General features: G+C 38.3%; 2 protein-coding genes and 1 pseudogene across 4 annotated transcripts in view; 1 reads left to right on the top strand and 2 right to left on the bottom strand.

Moving 5' to 3' along the window:
* The window catches only part of LOC139479410 (uncharacterized), a 151,853-nt pseudogene extending 150,765 nt beyond the window's left edge, over window positions 1–1,088 (bottom strand).
* The window catches only part of LOC139480337 (3'-5' exoribonuclease HELZ2-like), a 66,647-nt gene extending 46,507 nt beyond the window's left edge, over window positions 1–20,140 (bottom strand). The window contains exon 1 of the mRNA XM_071263399.1: window positions 19,993–20,140. The gene's annotated coding sequence lies outside the window, so the exon portion shown is untranslated. The remainder of the gene's footprint in view (window positions 1–19,992) is intronic.
* Window positions 8,246–22,622, top strand: part of LOC139480339 (protein O-linked-mannose beta-1,2-N-acetylglucosaminyltransferase 1-like) — a 52,772-nt gene continuing 38,395 nt past the window's right edge. For 2 of the 3 annotated variants that reach the window (XM_071263401.1, XM_071263403.1), the window contains exons 1-3: window positions 8,246–8,335; window positions 17,581–17,853; window positions 19,380–19,476. In XM_071263401.1, the coding sequence (XP_071119502.1) occupies window positions 17,725–17,853; window positions 19,380–19,476 (226 nt within the window). In that variant the 5' untranslated portion in view covers window positions 8,246–8,335; window positions 17,581–17,724. Of the gene's footprint in view, window positions 8,336–17,580; window positions 17,854–19,379; window positions 19,477–19,709; window positions 19,716–22,622 lie in introns of those variants that run through there. The other variant, XM_071263402.1, reaches the window with a different exon arrangement.

Raw genomic sequence — 22,622 nt, 5'->3', positions numbered from 1 at the left:
CTGGGATCAATGACATGCATCAACCAAGTCAGCGAGTCTGACCACCCGATCCCGTTAGTCGCCTTTACGACAAGCATAGTCGCCTTTTATGGCAAGCATGTGTTGCTGAAGACCTATTCTATTCACTGCGTCAGTAAATACTAAATATGGATTAAATGTCCACTCTTTTCCTTACATCATATCTCACCGATTACAATAGCACATTAATAACTTGTCACTCTCCATTGATCATGTCTTTCGCACAGTCAAGCTTAATGATGTGACCAGCAGCATCAAGGAATTCAAGGGCGCTTTTCTGTCCATTTGATAGCTGATCTTTCAGTCTCTGCAGTCTCTGGTCATGTCCAACATAGATTCGTTTGCGAGGAGGGAGGCGCGCACCTTGCTGGAATTGTACCAGTTTGTTTCTCTCGGTCTTCTCCATGCAGTTGCTGCAACACTGGGATCAAGGCGAAGATGTTTGGATGGGCACGCTGAGCCGCCTTGTTGAGGTGACTGTGCCATCCTTCTAGATGATTGTTTGTCCTTGGACCTGTGTTGTCACTGTGGTTCCAAATTGATGGCTTGAACCGGGCGTCGTCATCCACCCATATGGTCATCATGTAATCGTTGAAGATTCTGTCTTCTTGTCCATCATCAATGCAGGCCATCTGTTGTTGTCTTCCATGTATCCGGCAGGTCAACCTGAATCAAGGACCTTGGTAGGGCAGGTGTTGTCTTTCTTCGTCGACGGTACAATCCACTCTTCAACGTGTTGTAGGACTGAAGGGTAGCAGCTTCTTCTCTGTTCAGGGTTTGCAGCTCCTGATTGTAGATGGCCTGAACAGGCGTTGTCTCTTCCTAGACTCGTCCTCGGAGATTGCTAGGAATCTGGTGTTGGCCTCATCTTCGGCAGGATGGTTGTGGGGCGTACTGTTTCGGACAAAATCACCAACATTTGTACATTTGCCAAGGCACCCGGTATAGACACACTTCCAGTGTACACAGGTCTGACGGCGATTGTTCCGTCTGTATATGTACCCATCAAGGAGCACCTGCCTGCCATCTCTCTGGGACAAGACATACTCTACACGCTGTGGATTTGCCATGGCATCTGATGAAACTTAGTTACTTACTTACTTACATTAGGAGATTTTACGTGCGCTTTCCGACTGAAGCGTATTTCGCACACGGTGAAACTTAGATTTTTCCTGCATATTTTATAGCTAAACTCTAGTTTGAGTCCTTAGTCCCTATTACTCACTGTAGCTGCATGTTTGGACTAACCAGTATCATCTTGTATGGCTGATCCTTCATACTTGATTTTAATGTTGTTACTGATATTATACTTTGTTGTTAATTATAGAAGAAGAAGAAGAAGAAATGTTTATTTAAGTGTCACATATTGTACATAAAACACATTTTAAACAAAAGCAAGTTGCCATTAAAAGTACAATATCCAGCCTCTAGGGCTTATGAGACACTCTAAAAGCATTTAAAACATATAACATTATTAAATATAAAACACAAAATAAAAATATTATATACAATGTTAAGACTAGAAGAGATGCACTCTCCTTCTATACATGCTGTATAATGTGATTGCTAAAAGCGGCTGTAAAATCACTTCTTGCATCAAATAAGATAATTGCTGAATGCTATTAAAATAATAAAAGTCCTGGTTTAATTCAGCTGCCTTGTGTAGTAGTTGATATCTCAGGTCACTGTATACAAAACAATCTATTAAAAAGTGTGATTCATCCTCAATAACATAATTATTTTTTTCTGCACACAATTTACATATTCTATCATTTAAAGGAATAGGTGGCTTGGAATAGCGGCCTGTTTCGACTAATAGAGGGAGGTTACCACACCTAAACTTAGATAAAACACTGCGATAATCCCTTCGCTTCACACATTTCACATAGTGGCTCACATTCACATCAAATTTGAAAAGTCTGAAAGTCCTTAGCTTGTTACCATTTGGTTTGTTCTCATCATCCCACACTTGTTTACACCATGTTTCACTATCTTTCTCTTTCAAGATATCCTTCAGTAAGTTCACTTTTTTCTTGTTATTGTCACTGTCACTGATAATCCCATCCACATTTAAGTCTCGTATCAGCATTTCAGTTCTTTTATCAAGAGATTTACTTTGATACATTGCCCACTTATGAATAATATTTGGAATTCTGCTATCTGGCATTGATTCACATCTGAAGAATTGTCTAAATAATTCTATCTTTTGATCCACATCACTTGATGACCATCCCATATCGCTGCGAATCGCCAAGTTAGAAGCATTTTGACCGGTTCCTAGAAAAAATCTACAAGCTTTGTTTTGGATGACTTGCACCTCCCTGTATTTGTTAATCCCCCATATACCAGCTCCATAGAACAAAACAGGCTTGATAAGGGTATTGTACAACTTGGTATACACTTCATAGGACATCCCACCACAACTTCTAAATTTAGTGTACAATGCAGATAGTGCTCTACTGGCAGATTTACAAAGTTCTTTTACAGTCTTATGCATGTCCATATGTTGATTCAACCAGATGCCCAGGTATCTATAGCTCTCTGTATATGGTACAACATTTAAGCCACATTTAAACTGGTAATCTGAAATGATTGTAGACTTGGGTCTGAAATGCACAACTTGTGTTTTCTCACAGTTTATTTCTAACCTCCACTTTCTGCACCATTCACTGAGTATACATAGCATTTTCTGTAGAGATTCTTCATCCGGGGCGATTAATGCTAGGTCATCCGCATATAGGAGAACAGATAACATATAGTTCTCTATTTCAATTCCACATTGTAAACCTTTCAATTCCTCAGCAAGATCATTGATGTAAATAGAAAATAAAGTTGGGGATAATTTACAGCCTTGTTTAACACCATAATTCACATCAAATGGATCTGTATACAAGTCATTTAATTTAACTGTGCATTGCACATTGTTGTAGAGTGACTGTATGCATTGAAGAATTTTTCCTTTTATACCACATTTCATAAGCTTGAACCATAAGCATTGCCTGTCAACAGAGTCAAATGCCTTCTTTATGTCAACAAAAGACACAAATGTTGACTTTTTAGTGGACTTTCTCACATTGATGATGTTGTAAAGTGCATAAACATGATCTATGCAACTGCGATTCTGTCTGAATCCATTCTGCTCTTCTACTAATGTATTACTATCTTCTAACCAGGATTGAATCCTCCTATTTAGGATGTCTGTGTATACCTTACATGGAATAGATAACAAAGTTATTCCTCTATAGCTAAGTGGGTCAAGTGGATCACTATTTGACTTTGGAATAGGATTTATGATTCCTTTATTCCATTCATGAGGTGCAACTGAATTCTCAAAACAAAAGTGTATTAATTTGTGGAGTAGCTTAATACAGTGATTATTTTGTAGGACTTCAGCAGGAATATTATCCAAACCAACAGCTTTACCTTTCTTGAGATGATTAACAGCTATTTCAACCTCACTGAATGAAATAGGTTTATTTAAACTTGAGATATCTCTGTCTTCTTCTGTTTTTTTCAATTTAGCTAATTCTTCTATTATATTTTGATAAAATTCACCATCAAACAGTTTACTGCTCTTTTCTTCATTAGCAGAAAACAATGAATGATATGAGTCTCTCCAGTGTTGTGATACAGTGTCTGCATCAGATGTGATTTCTTCATTGTCTAACTTCATCTTCATGGGAATTTGTTTCTTCCTATCATTTGATAACCCCAGTTTACCAATTTCTCTCCAGAACTCATTACTTTTGTTTTCTTCACACATAGATAACAGTTCATCTCTTTGTTGATTTTGATACAGTCTCTTTGTTTTCCTTAGAAACTTGTCAAATAGTTTTCTTTTATCAACATAATCTCTTCTTAAAGCTCTTTTATTGTGTTGTGAACCTGAACAAGATAACCACAGTCTTTCTTTTTCACACATACAGTCCCATTTTCCCTGAAGATCTTCATTCCAATATGGTTTGAACCTTGATTTAAATCTTCTTTTGATATTATTTCTTCTACTACCCATTTTCTTTAATTTTTCATCCATTTCCTCATATATTAGGTCTGTAAAAGATTGGTAGGCTTCAGATACACTTCTTTCTTCACTTAGTTGCTTCTCAATTTTAGAAATTGTTTCATTCACTTTCTTGGTAATGTTTTCATCATTAAAAAAGTTACTTGGGAGATTGTTTGTATTAAACTTGTCACATTTACTAGTCTTTGTCTCTTCTGTTCTATGGATGATATCATTATCACTTGCAGCAAACAGATCCAATGATATTTCTATGTAAGAATGATCCGGTGTTTTGTTGTTATCCTGTTGATCAATTGTCGATGCGATGTCAGTCATAAGATGCACTTTGAAGTCCTTCACAATATTTAACTGTTCATGTGGCAGCACAATGTAATCAACTACAGCTTTTCCTTTTGTTGACACTGATGTGAAGTTATTTTCTCCTATCCTTCCATTTACCATACACAGGTTGCAATCAACTAAGAAATCTATAAACAATTGCCCTGCAGAATTTATACAATGATCAATTGCTTCACGTTGAACAACATCATCTACACCTTCAATGAAATCAGAATAGTCACCACATCTTGCATTGATGTCCCCTGTTAATACACAAGTTCCTATATTTTGATATGTATAAAACTGTTCTAAAAGTTTTGTGAAAAACACTTCTATATCATGAGACCTTGTTGATCCAGATGGAGGAAGGTATGCAACGCACAGGCACATTACATCCTCGGTATGTTTACTTGAAATTTTGACCCACAATATATCTTCAATTTCCTTGTCAAGAATTTCAACATGGTTATTCACTAGAAAACTATTTTTCACCAGCACTCCTACGCCTCCTGAGCCTCGTTTAGCTCTTGCGTGTAAACTTGACCTGTTATGACCAATCCATGAAAAACCGTCTACGGTTATGGCACCACTTTTCTTAAGAAATGTTTCACTGAAATTATATGCTGGCTAACAACATAACAAGATCAGAGAGTTACAAGTTTTTTCTTGATATGTTGTTACAGTATCTTTGTTTGAAATTTTTAACCTGTAACGAGACAGTGAGTGGACTAATCCATTTGTCAGTTAGGGATGTATTATTCTTAGTGTAGGCAAACTACCACACCATGCTACAATTTCTGTAGGCAAAGTGACTGTAGGTAGACTAAAATCTAGTCTCTGAAATGAACATGTCGTACATAAAAAAACAACAGTTGTTCAGTTATCTTAATAAAAAATAAAAGGAGCCCAGTGACTCTCTTCATTTTCAGATACTGCAGTGATCTAGACTTGCCAAACATTATAGACTTGCATGGGCTGTATTTGATATATATTTGTATCAGGGTCTGTAAGACAGACTATGACTGTAGGCAAAGTGCACTGTAGACGATAGTGGACTCCACCCAATCCAAAACCTCTACTGTGTGGACGCATTTCGCAGGGTTGACTACAAATGTGTATTCATGTATACAAAGTGGTAGCAACTTATGTTTCATCAAGATTTCTTCACGGAACTATCTCCTATCTCGAAATCTTGTCACAGTTCCCCCCCCCCCCCCCCTCACATTCATGCTGCTGGAATTTGATACTGGTCATATATCAGGTTCCGGCCGACTGTTAACGGAGACTGGCATGGCTGCAGCCGATCTCTTTTCTAAATTGCCCCTTTACAGTATTAACAGTTATTTTTACCTGATTGTATTCACTGAAGGAGTCTTTGTTCATTTTTCGTGTTCATATATACTATTTTGCTTAGCCGCCATATTATGTCATATTCGAGGGGTACTCATATTTTAACAGGGATGTGATGAAGCGTTAGAAAATTGATGGAAATTTGATAGCTGACTCATTAATCAATTTCTTTCTCATGTACACAGTTGTCTGGATATATAGGCCTGACCACCCGATCCCGTTAGTCGCCTTTTACGACAAGCATAGTCGCCTTTTACGGCAAGCATGGGTTGCTGAAGATCTATTCTACCCCGGAATCTTCACGGGTCCATAGTGAAATGTGACCAATGGACATGCATGGTGCTATTTATTACAGACTAATTTCCTGCTTAATTTCCTTAATTTACTGCTGACATGTGCAGAGAATTTTTCTTTATCAGTCCAGAATTAGTTGCTAGTTCCTTACTCAATTACTTAATTAATTACGATCAGTTGTCCCCGTGTGACACTGTGACGTCATCCAATTCCCAGTGTGGACACTGTGTTGAGTGAGGCTCAGGCAGGTCGGTGGCCACACTTGGAGGGTACCCCTGCAACAGGTACACTATAGTCTGAAACTATTTCTGGACTTAATCCATATTGTTCTTGACTACAATACCTGCCGGCAAAGTGAGAACACCCCATAATGGCTGCTAAGTACCACACTGCTTCTACACCGACTCCCTCCTAAAGCCAAGAGATGCAATAGCGAAGGCCAAACTAACTCTGTTTCTGAGAGATGGACAGCTACTCGAACGTATATACAGCAGTCTAAATATAAATGAAATGATATCAATATACGAAAACAGAAATCACATCAAAACAAAATCAGAAATTCTGTGACTACAAAATTCACAATAGACATGTGTACCCTACCCACACACAGGAGTCCCCAAGAGGGACAGGTCAGCCGAAATTGCTACTGCAGAAGGTGACCTCTGAAACACTTAAAGCCACAACAACTACATCGACTCCATCGACTCCATAAGTGAATTTGTGGTGATTTTAGAGACCGCTTCATGACCTGATGCCCATTTTCAGCTGGTGCTTCATTAATACAGTACTTCATACAGCTCTGACTTGCAAAAATATTTTGTATGAAATCCATTCATTTGTCAGAGTGTTATCCTTCTCATCAGTCAACATATACAATACCATACACCGTCTCTTATTTAGCTGGTTCTTTAAAGGCGGACTAGAGCTCCCCGTCAAGTTGATTGAAGTCATTCATAACCCCCTATTGTCTGTGCCAACTATCCCTCTAATAGTTAATGACGACACTAAGTACATACATACAATGTCTCAGGAGAGGTTTCAAAAATGAAATAGATGATAACCATATTTAAGATAAAGCTACGCTATAAATCGCAAAGAAAAACGAAGAATGAAGCGCGGTTTATTTCACGATAAAAATTAACATTGTTCTATCATGACGTCATTTCTGGACATTCGAACATACGCCGGAACTTGATGTCGTAAATTGGACGAAGTTATTTTTGAGAGGGAAGTGTCTTGTGAGTTGTTCCCTATAGATGTAGCAGGGCAACGCAGATGAACGAACGATCGCATTCAAAAGTGGGAGAAATATGACAATCGGTACTGAGAAACAAGGTACACATTATCGACATGAAAATTGTGACAATATCTGGGAAATACCCCCCCCCCCCCCCCAACCCTACACAAAACGACTAAGATGTGGCGAGGCCTGTGGCAGAGATACCAAGTTGACCGCAAGGGAAAATCTGGGGCGGTGCTCGGGATGAAGCATCCTTGTGAAAACAAAGAAAAACTTATTCCCAATAATATTACCGATTATTGTGCATGTGCATTTTAGTGATTCTGAATTTCGATTGGTCATCTGTAGTGATATGACGTCACATTTCTTCAGTTTATAACATTACATCATCTGAAAAATAGTTGACATCTGCGAAATCTCTCTCCAGAGTGGACACTTCAAACGTTTTCCCTCATTATCTTGCTTAGATGTAACAATGAGCAATATATATTTACGCATAACAATTGTTCCTTGTATTCATAGTTATGATTTATAAAATACTAGCGGAAATATTTTAAATCTTCTTGGCCTGTATCTTGTTCCAGTTACTTTAAAGGAATATTTGATATGATTTACGTGTATATATATACGGTATAGATATGCCCCGGGTCTGTATTTGTACTCTGCCAACAAATATGTTTTGTAACAGGCGTAAGTGGTAATACATTTATATTTTTGCCCTCGTTAAATTCTAAGCAGCCAAAAACACACGAATAAGAACGTTAAAAATACATGATATCAAATAAATATCGTTGAAGGTGCTGCACTTTTTTAACAGTATGCATATCATTTGGAAGTAGTAATTTCATCTAAAGAAAGAACATAATAGTACACAAAGCAGTACATATATGTACACTAGTTGTGTATATACCAAATTATTGTAATTACCGGGTCTATTCATATTTTTCGTGGTATTATGTAAATCTTCGATAGAGTTATGTCCCTTAGACTCGGTTTTGCCAGAGGCGTTTGTGAGTATACACACTGGCATTTACTAATATAAATTCCCTTTCAACGGACATCTGATGATCTTGTTTCTGGATACAAAGTGTATGGTGAGTACCCTCAAAATATTTTATTTTCATTCCATGTTCTTTGATGTAAAACGTCGGAATGATGAAGTCTAGGAACACAAGCTTCATCTAACAGTAAATCGTGATAATCAAGCCTACTCCCATTTTGAGAAACCTGTTGTCACGGTTACTTTCACATCGTCAGTCGGTCTTATCTACGCTACGTGCCTCCATCACTGAGAAGTATTTACGATGGGTTAATTTTCAACACTGACAACACGGTCGAAGCAGTACTTACTTAATTTAAAAGTTTATGTAATACCAACATTGGTATAAATCTCAGTCATTATTTACACTATTACAAGTGATTGATAACTTAAGTTAACGCATAAGCCTACTGAGTAGTTTTCTTTTGAAACTTTCTGGCAAATATTATTAAACACATTTAAGGAACAAGATGAGTATTGCACTTTTGTAAATAAACATGATGAACCTGCAAACAAAAATATAGAAAGAAGTTTATGATAGAAGCCTTGGTCCTGTTGTAACATGGTACGCTATATTATCGTGGTAGATAATTCATAATGGATTGTAATGGCGAATGCTTACAAACACATTAACTGTGTCATACGAAAAAATGTTTTTTGTTCTTTATTCAACTTTTTTGACACATCAATTAGGATTGATCAATGCTGATTTTCCTTACCGAGTTCGGTAAACAAAGTACCTGTCATTGGCAACTCAAGCATGGGCAACTCTATATTATTGCAGTATGACAACTTTGTGTGTGATACGTTTGGATTATGTGGTTTACATCAATTCCTGTTTTGGATTATGCATTATCAGTATTCATGCGACCGAGAGGTAGGGGTAATTCCACTTCAAAAACATTCCAGAAACTATCATAAAAAAGTTGGCGTGTATACTTACGAGTAGCCGTGACATACTGCAATGAGTCCTGCATTCAGTCATGCGATGAAATATTGTGCTAAGTTTTGCATAAGTAAACAGTCAACTGGGGATGTAGATTACAAGATTTACCGATACCACGATAATATAGAGCCAGTGATAATATGGAGTCATACTATACACATCTTGTATGGTGTGCCAAAACTTAAATTATGCTGTATGTGAGATTTTCCTTATAAAATTATTTAAATAACACATTGATCTGTTCTAGTTTTCCATGGTATGTATTTAGGCCTAATACTATTGCAACTTGCTAAGATCAGCATTTATAATGCCTGCACTCCATCCTCTCATTGACTGGCTATTTCTGCATCATTTTTGTCGCAGTCTGCCAAAATCGTTTTGATCTACAAGCCTTGACCAGTCATTTGACATTATTTTCAGTAGAATATAGTTGTAACTTTGATAAACAAAGCTTGCTGGACTGAAAGAAATTTTACGAGAATAGGGCTACAGACTAGTAGCTAAAGTCACCGACTGTGTTTATGTGGTCAATATACATGATAGTATGGTACACAAATATGTCTACTGAAATATATCACATGATAATACCCTGCGAGTTATACTTCTTAAATTACATATTTTAGATGTTATAAATCTTATGTCATCATCAATGTTCATAATATCTGTTGGTTATCACATTTCTAAGCAATAGAAATGTCTTGCAGCTTCAGCATCTTGACGATGACATAGCAAGTTTAGAAGTTGAGCATAAGACATCTAGAAACAGGTGTATACACATGATTACTAAAACAGTGTTCTGATCTTTGACATATAATATTTGTCTGTGACCGACAAATTGATAGACTCCAGATACCAAAATATATTTTACTTGAATGCACTACATTATAAACATGATATTTCCGTATCTTCAAGTTTGTATTCTTTAACCTTGAGGGGTCACGGGTGGCCCAGTCGTCTAAGGCGCTGCGATTCGCTGTGCAGAGTTGCGTCACTTGGGCATGCCAGAAACCTATGATTGTGGGTTCAAATCCCGGTTCGCCCCGATTATGTTTCTAGGTTTGTCAGCACCATACCCGTGCTCGCGGGTTTCACTGAAGTGGTAAAAGTCTGAGACCTGCATCACTTCGGGCTTTCCTCCCACATTAAGCAGACACACCGTGATATAACTGGAATACTGTTAAAAACGTCGTTAAACACAACTCACTCACTTTAACCTTGAAAGAGTCAACATGTTCAACTGATTTTTTAAGAATTAATAGTATTAATAAAGTAGGTTCAATCATGTTGTTAAGAAAAATGAGAAGAAAGCTATATAAACATTCCAACAATAGCATCATGTGCACTATGAAATGGGGTCCTCCCAGTTGTCAGACACCGGCATATTTTTTAACTACCAAATTTTTTAACACCCTTTTTTTAATGGTCATATGACCCAGACACTGGCAATCTCTTTGAAGTTTTAAATGGCTTGGTTAAACTGTAAATATTTTTTCACTTAAGTTTGTGAGATGGTACTTTTATTTACAAGTGAGTTTAAGATGCTTCATTAACATAATCAGTTTGTTTTCACTAGTAAGTAGGCCAATTTAAAGTTAACTGTATCCCTTTGAAGTGTATGTACTTCATATTTTAATGTTTCACAGTTTGTTGTCACTGATATGTTCACTGAGTAGATATGTTTTAGTCTCATAGCTTAGTTCCATACATGCTAGAAGCGGATCTGTCACCTACACCATTTCGAATCATTCTTGCTTAAACAGTCAAATTTGTGTCTTCTAAAGTCATTGCTGTGTTATAGGACCCGTCTATTCGGATTTAAGGGAATATGTCACACACCTGATGTGCCCTCAACCATGAACGTTGTTTTTAGCAGTCTGACAAATGGAAGATGATCTATGAAACACATGTATAGTCTGGAAGGTAATTTAACGTACCGACGTTTACTACAATATCTGAAAAACTATCGGACCTACTCCAGTCAAAGTTGGTATGAGATGATTAAACAGTCACGCATAACTGGATATTACATTTAACATTGTTTAAAGACAATAGGTGCATGAATAAAAAATCTGTCTATTTAGCTATCACTATATTTCATCAACAACCCGACCTGTTTGTCACGGGTGGAACGAGCATTCATTGAAACGATTATCTGCATAATGCTACCCCTGCGTCACAGGGCCATATGACATGTATGACACAGTTAAACCAATCAACTCAACTCGAAAGGTTGCATGGGAATCACACACGTTGAGACGCCCAACGCTAACAGTAAATGTTGCATTAAACGTCGGTACCTTAAATTACCTTCCAGACTATATATGTTGATATGCGAGATTTGGATGACTTGTTTCATCTTTGTTGTGGCGATGTGAAAAGCACCATACACGGTAGGGACAGATTTGTTGTTGTGTTAATTCGAGGACTGGGCTGAACAATCACTGGCAGTACAAAATTTACTGTCATGCAAAATGTCAAATGTCCTAAATATAGAGAAGAACATCATAATGCCATTTTGCCTATCAGTGTGGTTGTGTACCAGCAGAATGGGGGTCCACTTACAACATAGAACCAGTATGGTATTTGAACCATTTCTTCACATATGGACACTGACAATAATTTTGTGTACTTTTCTATGGTTCATCTGTCCATCTACAATCAAAGAAAAAAAAAATAACATTATACTGTATTCTCCCTATTAAGTGCCATACTCCAATAAGGCACCCTAAACAACTTTTTACCAATCCTGCAAGTAATCTTTGTAAGCACTCCCTACTTAGGCCGAAAATTTATATGATAGTCCATATTTTATTGTGTATATGACAGATTGTTTTCAGAAAATAGCAGCACATAAGAGGTATTTGATATGTTTGACGTCCAGAAATTTCATTTGGAGCCAAAAGTGACAGCCAGAGGTTTTAAAGTTTTAACATTACTGTGCACTCTATCAGTATATTTAATGATGCATACAAATCTGAAGAATATAATCCATTGTTAATATTCCATCATTATCACAGCATCGTCAGAGCTATAGATAAGCTTTTGGTTGTTTGGGTATTTTACCCAGGGGTTTGATTTTGAGGCCCATGGGGTTCAATAGTGTGGGGTTGTACCATGAGATCTTCATCTCAGTGATCACCATGCAGCAACTCAGACTTAAACAGCTAGTTGTAAGTACTGGCCACCCACCCACCCACCCAAATCAACCCTTCCATCCACCCACATGAAAAGTTTCAGTGAGTACTTGCAGATCAATAACACAAATGCATCGTGAGCTGTTAAAAAACTTCAGTATGTTAAATAAGGCTGGATATATTTGTTTCGTCATGGAGACATCCAAACAGAATGTCCAAGATGACAATACAAACACATTCGTGTCCGTCTTCTTGGGATGGACCATTAAGATAGTGAAGGTTTGCAGTTAATTATTGATGTTAGCTCATGGTTAGGGAATTGACTAGATCAGCGTACATGCCACACTTCAGTAGTGGGCAGCGAGGGAGAAACAGGTGGGACAGCCCCTACAACATTCCTGGACTTCTTCCTCAGTTTCACATCTTCACCTTCTGTTGCAAATGTTTCACATAGTGACTCTCACATTTTCCACCCTCTATTGTAAATGTTTCACATATAGTGAGTTTCACATTCTCCACCTTCTATTGCAAATGTTTCACATATCATGCATATAGTGAGTTTCACATTCTCCACCTTCTGTTGCAAATTTTTCACATATAGTAAGTTTCACAGTCTCCACCTTCTATTGCAAATGTTTCACATATAGTGAGTTTCACATTCTTCACCTTCTTATGCAAATGTTTCACATATAGTGAGTTTAACATTCTACTCCTTCTATTGCAAACATTTCTCATATGGAGAGTTTCACATTCTCCACCTTCAATTGTAATCGTTTCTCATGTTTCAGAAATTTGATTATTGATCACATGTTTATAAGGTCGGTAATAAAATATTAACCCACATATTATATAACATATTTCCTTTCATGTTGATATAAAGGTATACATCCCCAGTCTCCATTTGGTAATTATTTTTTGGTGGATTTGTAATTTGTAAAAGGGAGGAGTTGTAAATTGTTATGACAAGATACATCAATTATCATATATGTGTGCTAATAACTTTTATACCGGAGTAACAGGCCGAAACATCCCAATGGCCAGTTCTATCAGTAGGCTCAGCCTTTTCTACCTGACATAATAATTTTGCGTCATGACATTCACTATTCATTATTTCGTTTCTTCTTTTTTTAAGTTAAATATTTTTTTATGTGTAAAAATACCACTCACTCACTCTCCATAATAGATCTTCCCTCCTAGTTTTAGGCTACTGGAAATTCAAAAAATATTTTTGTCGCTCACTTGCTCCTTCTACTCGCATCAAGGGGGAAGAGGATCTGGCTTAGGCTGAACCATTTCCTCTTATGTTCAGCATGTCTGAAGTCAAGGGGGGGCGATCTAGCCTTGGCTGAACCGTTTCCTCTTATGTTCAGCATATCTGAAATAGAGTTGGGAGGATCTGGCCTTGGCTAAACCGTTTCCTCTTATGTTCAGCATATCTGAAATTGAGTTGGGAGGATCTGGCCTTGGCTAAACCGTTTCCTCTTATGTTCAGCATATCTGAAATTGAGTGGGGAGGATCTGGCCTAGGCTGAACCGTTTCCTCTTATGTTCAGCATATCTAAAGTTGAGTGGGGAGGATCTGGCCTTGGCTGAACCGTTTTCTCTTATGTTGAGCATATCTGAAATTGAGTTGGGAGGATCTGGCCTTGGCTAAACCGTTTCCTCTTATGTTCAGCATATCTGAAATTGAGTGGGGAGGATCTGGCCTAGGCTGAACCGTTTCCTCTTATGTTCAGCATGTCTGAAGTCAAGGGGGGGCGATCTGGCCTAGGCTGAACCGTTTCCTCTTATGTTCAGCATGTCTGAAGTCAAGGGGGGGCGATCTGGCCTTGGCTGAACCGTTTCCTCTTATGTTCAGCATATCTAAAGTTGAGTGGGGAGGATCTGGCCGAGGCTGAACCGTTTCCTCTTATGTTCAGCATATCTAAAGTTGAGTGGGGAGGATCTGGCCTTGGCTGAACCGTTTTCTCTTATGTTCAGCATATCTGAAATTGAGTTGGGAGGATCTGGCCTTGGCCGAACCATTTCCTCTTATGTTGAGCATATCTGAAGTTGAGTTGGGAGGATCTGGCCTTGGCCGAACCATTTCCTCTTATGTTCAGCATATCTGAAGTTGAGTGGGGAGGATCTGGCCTTGGCCGAACCATTTCCTCTTATGTTCAGCATACGGTAAGTTAAAACTTTAAGGGGGCGAAGATCTGGCCAGGGGTGGGGAAGAACTGGCCTAGGATATTCCTTCCCCGGGAAGGTTGAGCCTAGGCTATTTTGTCCCTGGGGAAGGACAGGCCAGGGGAAGGTTAAGCCTGGTACACCAGTAATTACTAGAACATTAGATTATAGTTCAAGTCCAAAGTTTCACAAACTGCCCCCAGGATGTTATATAGATGAAGTTGATCAATGGGATCAAAGAATCCAAATATCTTAATTAATTATTATTGAGGTTTATTGTTTTGGAATAATTGCATTTATGTTTGCCATATTAAGCGCCTGTTCCAATAAATGTCTCAGGACCAACTTCTAGACCTGTCTATAAGCATGTATAAGTAATCATTTTGAACTTTACCTGACAGTCTTTGTTTTCTTGTGTATATTATAGATATTTAAAGAAAACAGCAGCACACGAGGGGTATATGATTGTCTTGTAACGATTATTCAAAAAGCTTTAGTTTCATTGACAGTTGAACTAAAATTTGTTCACTACTGCTTGATCTCGTTTAATAATTTAGTCATGCCTGGTCAAACTGGGTTTAGAACCGATCAGCTTAACATGGTATATTTGGTAAAGCGTGAGTGTTTCCAACTAGAAAAGTCATGGGTAACAAAGACGGAACAGTCTTGGGTCAGTGGCAATCCACCGTATTTTCTTGTGTATAGCATGGTATAGTGCACACTTTTTTTCCAACAGTAAATGGTCAAATTGTTCCATGTGAAAAAAAATAACCGACAATAGCGATGAGCCGCTACGCTTAGGGTTATTATTATTTTAAATATATTTAGTAAAAGCTGCAACTAAAATAACAAAATATTGGAATATATTATTCCTGAAAAGAAAATAGTTTCAGATTCAGATCCTTGCATAAAATCCTGTAAAGTTATATCATTGGGTGTGTCTTGACCAAATCACTGGTAGATTCCAAGAAAATGTGTGTACAGCTGATTGCTGTATCCGACTTAGTTTACGAAAAAATACACAAGGTAATCTTAATCCCTTGATGTAAAACAATACCTAGCAGAACAAAAAATACAATTTAAAGGTAAATCAACATGTCTGGTGATTTTTTATCTCAAATTTCAAATTTGTACTGTCAAAATTTCTTATCACCCGTTCATTTACCAGAATTTGCTGAAGGGGTACAGTGTAATATTTTTCTGCGCATACTATTCGAAATGTTTTTCCCAAATACTGAATCCTCTAGAGGGGGGTCTGATTATACTTGGGTGTGCACTATCTCAAGAAAATACGGTAGCTATGTTGCCAGTCATTCAAACCCACTTTGTTATTAATTTCATAACCAATACCCTAAGTACACTGTCTCCCACTCCACTAATTAAAACATCTAGTACCGGAAATGGTCACCAGAACGTCCCTTTAAGGATAGCCTTATGAATGAGTTGTCTGATTGGTGACTCAGACTGACCATCAAGGCTGAGTAATGACCCTAAGGTCCATCTCTGTGTAGTTCCCGTGGTGAGTCCCATGCTGTACTGATGCAATGTGGTATAACTCCACATCAACCCCACTGTGTTGACATGTGCTCAACAACAATCACCATCAGAGAAGGCATCCCTCAGTGTTGCAAAACATGTAGTACCAGTCTGTCAACTAGTCAACAGTCATTTACAAAAACGTACATTTTTTGTCCTATGATTTTTTACTAAAGGGACCATCACCATGAACATGTTGATGATTTTAGGCAATTTGGGTAAAATGTACATTGTCCAATTTTTTAATTTTTTTAAGACCACCTCCCCTCGGCTTGACTTTAACATCAGCTATAATGTTAAAAGAAGCATTCAAAGTCATTTTCTCTTTATAATGTCAGTTAAAAACAAATGTTATGAGCAAATCTTTATTATTTTGAATAATATTAACCTGATTGGGAATTTGCTTATTCCAACTTGGACATTTTGACCAACATTTGCTGTAATCGTGAGGTTCAGTCAGTTGACCTGTGAGAATGCCAACATCAATTGCTGTATGTAGTTAGCTGTAAATTCACCTTTTACTGCCACTGGGACTAGTCACTACTGTAGACTGCCTATTTAACAATAAGAATCATTAGAGTGAGTGAGTGAGTGAGGTTTTACACCGCTTTTAGCAATATTCCAGCAATATCACGGCGGGGTACACCAGACATGTGAATCATTAGACAGAACTGCTAAATCATTCACTGCCTGTCTGGAAATATTAACCACTCACTCGAAAATCCTGTCTGACAAATTTTCATTTACAGCATAAGAAGTTTTTTAGCATTTTCTATGGCACCACAATTCGTTGTTTAGAGTTGCCTCCCTTAGATGTGTCAGAATCATGTGATGATGCAATTGAAATTTGAATCTGTGGTTTAACTGGATTATGATTTGACTTGACCAGCTGTTGACAGCATCTTGCTTTTAGGTTTCACTATCACCATCATCCCTTCTAGCTGTGCTACCTGACAGTGATACAATAAGATATAACCGAAATACTTTTCAAGCGGCATTAAACCTGCCCAACTCTCTCACTAACTACAAGCTGTTAGACCCGTAAAGATCTGGGGTAGAATAGGTCTTCAGCAACCCATGCTTGCCGTAAAAGACGACTATGGTTATCATAAGAGGCGACTGACTTGGTTGATGCATATCATCATATCCCAATTGCGTGGATCGATCATGGATGATGCCAATCACTGGATTGTCTGGTCCAGACTCGTTTGTTTACAGACCGCCTTTATATAGCTGGAATATTGCTGAGTGCGGCGTTAAACAACAAACATCACATCACCACCTGTTCCTGACCCTACCTAATAGCAATGGTGTACCAGTGTGTTGATTGATTGCTTGCTATGCAGACTGCCAGACCTATTACAGGTCATATTGCTGAACTGCCACTGACTATCATTCATCATCTTCATCACGCACACTATTGCTGCATCCTGCTCTCATAAGATACATATTAACACTATGGATAAGATTACTCATGAACTTTTCTATTATTGATATTCAATGATTAACTTTCAGACCTTCAGCCACTGCAGTAATCGACTACTGCCTCCGGCAATGAATCATATGAATGGTGGAGACAAAGATCTGTGCTGCTTTAACTGAGAGTGACAAGTAGAGGCCTGCCTGCATTAAGACTCACGTGACGTCAGATCCAGTAAGATGGACAACTGGGTGCCTAACCCTAGAGCCAAGCCCTACGTCCCCCGTAGTCGCTTCCAAGGAGGCAATGTGTATGGTCAGCATATTCGCAGTTACAGCAGTAGACGATGTATATCCAAAGTGTTGCAGGTAAGGTTATTGTGTTTGCTACCTGATTTCAGGGATGAGAATTTCATTACATCCATGGTCAATTTTGTCATAAAAACCATTATGATTTAAGCATAAATCTTTTGGTCCCCTGGCTTACTTTCAGTGTTTTTTATGTAAAAAAGCAATCCCATTCTCATCCCTTGTATTCGAATATAGGACTATATTTATTAAGATGATATTATGCGGCAATGTAATTTGTTTGTCTCTTGTATTTCAGATAAGTGATTGTTTAGGAAATGGTCTGATTTAGAACATTTACATATGTTACAGGTCATGTAATGGTTGATGTTAGTTTGGCTGTTTTGCAGAATTAACATTAAACATGGTTACATAAAGGTTGATTTCATGATGGTTTAGAGTGTTGATTGAAATGTTACATAATGGTTCATTGCAGGGTAGATTGGTTAACAGAGGGGCTGGATTATTTTAATGAATTTACACAATGGTTGGTCACAGGATGGACTGGTTTGGAGAGGTGCTGGTTTAGAGAGTTGACCGTAATGTTACATGATGGTTGGTTGCAGGGTGGGCTGGTTTGGAGAGGTGCTGGTTTAGAGAGGTGACTTATGTTACACAATGGTTGGTTACAGGGTGGACTGGTTTAGAGAGGTGCTGGTTTAGAGAGTTGACTGTAATGTTACACAGTGGTTGGTTGCAGGGTAGAATGGTTTAGAGAGGTGCTGGTTTAGGGTGTTAACTATAGTCTTACACAATGGTCGGTTACAGGGTGGACTGGTGTAGAGAGGTGCCTGTTTAGAGAGGTGCTGGCTTACAGAGTTGACTGTTACGTTACAAAATGGTTGGTTGCAGGGTGGACTGTTTTAGAGAGAGGCTGGTTTACAGTGTTGACCGTCATGTTACACAGTGGTTTGTTGCAGGGTGGACTGGTTTAGAGAGGTGCTGGTTGAGGGAGTTGACTGTAATATTACACAATGGTTGGTTGCAGAGTGGGCTGGTTTAGAGAGGTGCTGGTTTACAGAATTGACCGTCAGTTACGCAATGGTTTGTTGCAGGGTGAACTGGTTTAGAGAGGTGCTGGTTTTGAGAGTTGACCATCACGTTACACAATGGTTGGTTGCAGGGTGGACTGGTTTGGAGAGGTTCTGGTTTAGGGAGTTGACTGTAATGTTACTCAATGGTTGGTTACAAGGTGGACTGGTGTAGAGAGGTGCTGGTTTAGAGAGGTGCTGGCTTAGAGAGTTGACTGTTATGTTACACAATGATTGGTTGCAGGGTGGACTGGTTTAGAGAGGTGCTGATTTAGAGAGTTGACTGTAATGTTACACAATGGTTGGTTGCAGGGTGGGCTGGTTTAGATAGGTTCTGGTTTACAGAGTTGACTGTAATGTTACACAATGGTTGGTTACAAGGTGGACTGGTTTAGAGAGGTGCTGGTTTAGGGAGTTGACTATAATGTTACACAATGGTTGGTTGCAGGGTGGACTGGTTTAGAGAGGCTCTGGTTTAGGGAGTTGACTATAATGTTACACAATGGTTGGTTGCAGGGTGGGCTGGTGCTGGTCCTGTTGGTGACTGTGTTCATCAATATCACCTTTATTCTGGACACCAGCAAGAAACTGCGAGACAACCCACAAAGAAAAGGTGAGAGATTCTGGCACATCCCAATCCGAAGTACGGGGTATGTCAAAGGGTCAAGGTATTATAAGGCCTTTTGGCCTATGGGATATGTATCTAGGTAGTGAGAACCCCTTTCACAAGATACAATGAAAGTTTAGATGTGTTCAGAAAAACATGATAAGCCTGAGAAGGGAGAATCAGACTCTCTTCTGACAAAGGCTGCTTTTAGAGGTTTCCAGGAAACAGTTTACTGAAATTCGAAGGTAAGCAAATCTTACACCCAAGATAACTTTCTTAGGAGCTGTAGATAAGACCAGTACAGACAGGAGGAAATATAATTTGATTCATTGATATGCACTTGTGACATTTTCATTTATTTTTACACAATACCCACCACCCCCCACCACCCCACCCCCACACCCCCACACAAAAATCCTCACACAACCTCTCCACCTAACCTACTTCATACAACAGGGTTGCATTGGCCAAACATACATTTTTAATGGTGGCCTAAAAAAAAACAGTGGAAAAAGTACTTACCTAGATCTGCCGAAAGCTGACTCAGGCCAGTCACAAACTGCGGATAATATGGACAAGGTTTATGTTTATAATATATATTTTGTCAAAAAGCCATGTGAGCTATGTTTTCAACATGTCATGTTTAAAAGCTGAATGTTGGATTATATTGAAAGCTTGGCACAGCCAACGATATGCCCTTCACTATGGTGTTGTTTGTGTTCAGATATCCTGATCAGCCAAATGTGTACATTCTGTTTCTCAGTCTGTGTGTGTCCTATTCAGACCAAGAGCACAGTTTCCATGGCTTGACAGATCACTATAGAAGGCAAGGGGACAACTTGGTATCTGTTGTAGAAATATGCGTTGGGTCATATTCTTACTGTGTCATTTTAATTGTAACGTGATGACATAGTTAAACTGACTGCATGGGTATTCGGCTATTAGATGTCATTTAGAATTGCACAAGTCCCTGAGGCAATAATTATTAGTTTATATCATAAGTTCTTGATTATGTTAACAATCCAAGAAGTGAGTAAGTATGGTTTGATGCCGCATTTAGCAACATTCCTGCAATATCACAGGGACACCAGGAATGGGTTTCACACATTGTACTCACATGGAGAATTAAACCCAGACCCTGACTCAATGAGTCAACGCTTTAACCACAAGGCTCGCCCAGCACCCCACAGTCTTGAAGTGTCCTTGAATGGAGTGGAGTAGTGCAATCCTGTTCATTTCAAAGTCTGGACAAAGTTGGACAGGTTTTAATTCACCATTACATGTGGATCTGAATTTCATGATTCATGCGACAAATGATATCAAATTCCACTGATAGCAGATCATTTATTTACAGCTGTTGAAGACTAGCAGCATATGTTTCTATCATTTGTGTCATTGTGCTATCCATGGATCAGAATTGATTTTTTTCATTCTTAAACACTGTTAAAAGAGATGTAATATGCTATCATGCCTTTGACTGGCACAAGATGACTACCGTATGTCGCTGTGTGTAAGGCATTTTTCGTACCTAGAATTAGGGGGCTTTAAAGGGGGGCGTCTTATACACAGGGTTGAAGAGTTTTGATGTTTTATTCCCCCCACACAAACACATTACTGTTACTGAATACCATGTCAGCAAATCCGTGTTTAATTTGCATCCTAATCATGCAATTACACCGTCTGGTTATAAAAAGAGTTCACTATATATCTGGACTTATGTTTGTAGTCTTTTTTTATTAATTTTATTTAAAATTTCATTCAATATTGTTTATATTCAATTCAGCGAAATTGTATGTGAAGTAATCGGAAGATCGCACAACTCACCGTTATTTACAGCAACCACGGTCATATTACCACTATTGACGCCTTAGTGGATACTTTGACTCGCTGAAAGTCATATTTGTTGTAGTTTGACTGTTATATTGTTAATTGTTAATAGATTTTAGCATTAAATAGCCATTGGGTGTTTCACTTGATCAGGGCTTCAGATAAGGTTTTGAGCAGCTGTGTATTTACTCCAATGTTTTCATTCACATTGGTAATTGAGAGTATTTTCTGGATATTCGATATGTTGTTATTCCCTTGGGTCCAGTCTGTCGGTAAACTTGTCTTTGAACCAGTGTTTAGACCTTTTCTAAAATAATTCTCCTGTTCAGTTGACTTCTAATTTACATCTGTTTGTGTGATTCCAAGCACGTCTGGTGTGTCACGCTGCATAAACAAGACTAGGTCATAACAGCAATTTGCACATGGAAGTTACAACATGTAAGACAGTGTTTTTGTGCAATACTCACTGCAGTAGAGGGCTGTGGGTTAGCCTATTGGTTAAATATAATCAATATGCATCGACTTCATGAGAGAAGTACATATTTGGTTCAATAAGAGACAATGTGATATACCTTTTATATAAAATATAAAATATGATGTTATGAATGCTGTATTTTTGGCCGTGATGTTGTAATTCATTTACATATTCATCAAATCTTCTTTTTGATGGGGGGCGGTCGGGTAGCCTAGTGGTTTAAGCGTTAGCTCGTCACGCCGAAGACCCGGGTTCGATTCCCGACATGGGTACAATATGTGAAGCCCATTTCTGGTGTCACCGCCGTAATATTGCTGGAATATTGCTAAAAGCGGCATAAAAACCATACTCACTCACTCACTCTTTTTGATGGAAGCATGAACCAATAGAGAGAGCAGCAGTTGCCACTATTATGCAGCGCTGTTCCTGTTGCTGGCAGGGTTAATCCAGCCAGGGGTCCGGAAAATTTAAAATCCCAATCGGACATTTACATTTATGCCACGCCCCCTTCAAACAGCGTGTTTTAGTACGACTTTTTACACACAAATTACAAGTTGTTACGTATTCATAATATGATGAATTATGAATTGTTTCAATTTAAATTGTTTAAATCACCGGACAATTAATAACAAATAATATCATTTTAGATATATATGGAAAACATTCGTTTGTTTCTGTTATAATAACGATCTGTCAACGTTGTGAACGGTCTAATTAATATTCATGAGTCTGCTAGAGTGTACGCGTTGTAACATTTGGATCAAGACTATTATCCCATATTTGGTTATCACGTGACCTCACGGGAAAAGTTTGTTTTTTTAAACTAAAGACTATTTAAAACAAGACAGAT

Source organism: Haliotis cracherodii, unplaced genomic scaffold, assembly GCF_022045235.1.
Source record: "Haliotis cracherodii isolate W230 unplaced genomic scaffold, xgHalCrac1.p SCAF_4, whole genome shotgun sequence".
Classification (NCBI taxonomy): Eukaryota; Metazoa; Mollusca; class Gastropoda; order Lepetellida; family Haliotidae; genus Haliotis; species Haliotis cracherodii.
Note: the sequence above shows the minus strand (reverse complement) of the source record. Positions and strands in the feature narration are given on the sequence as shown.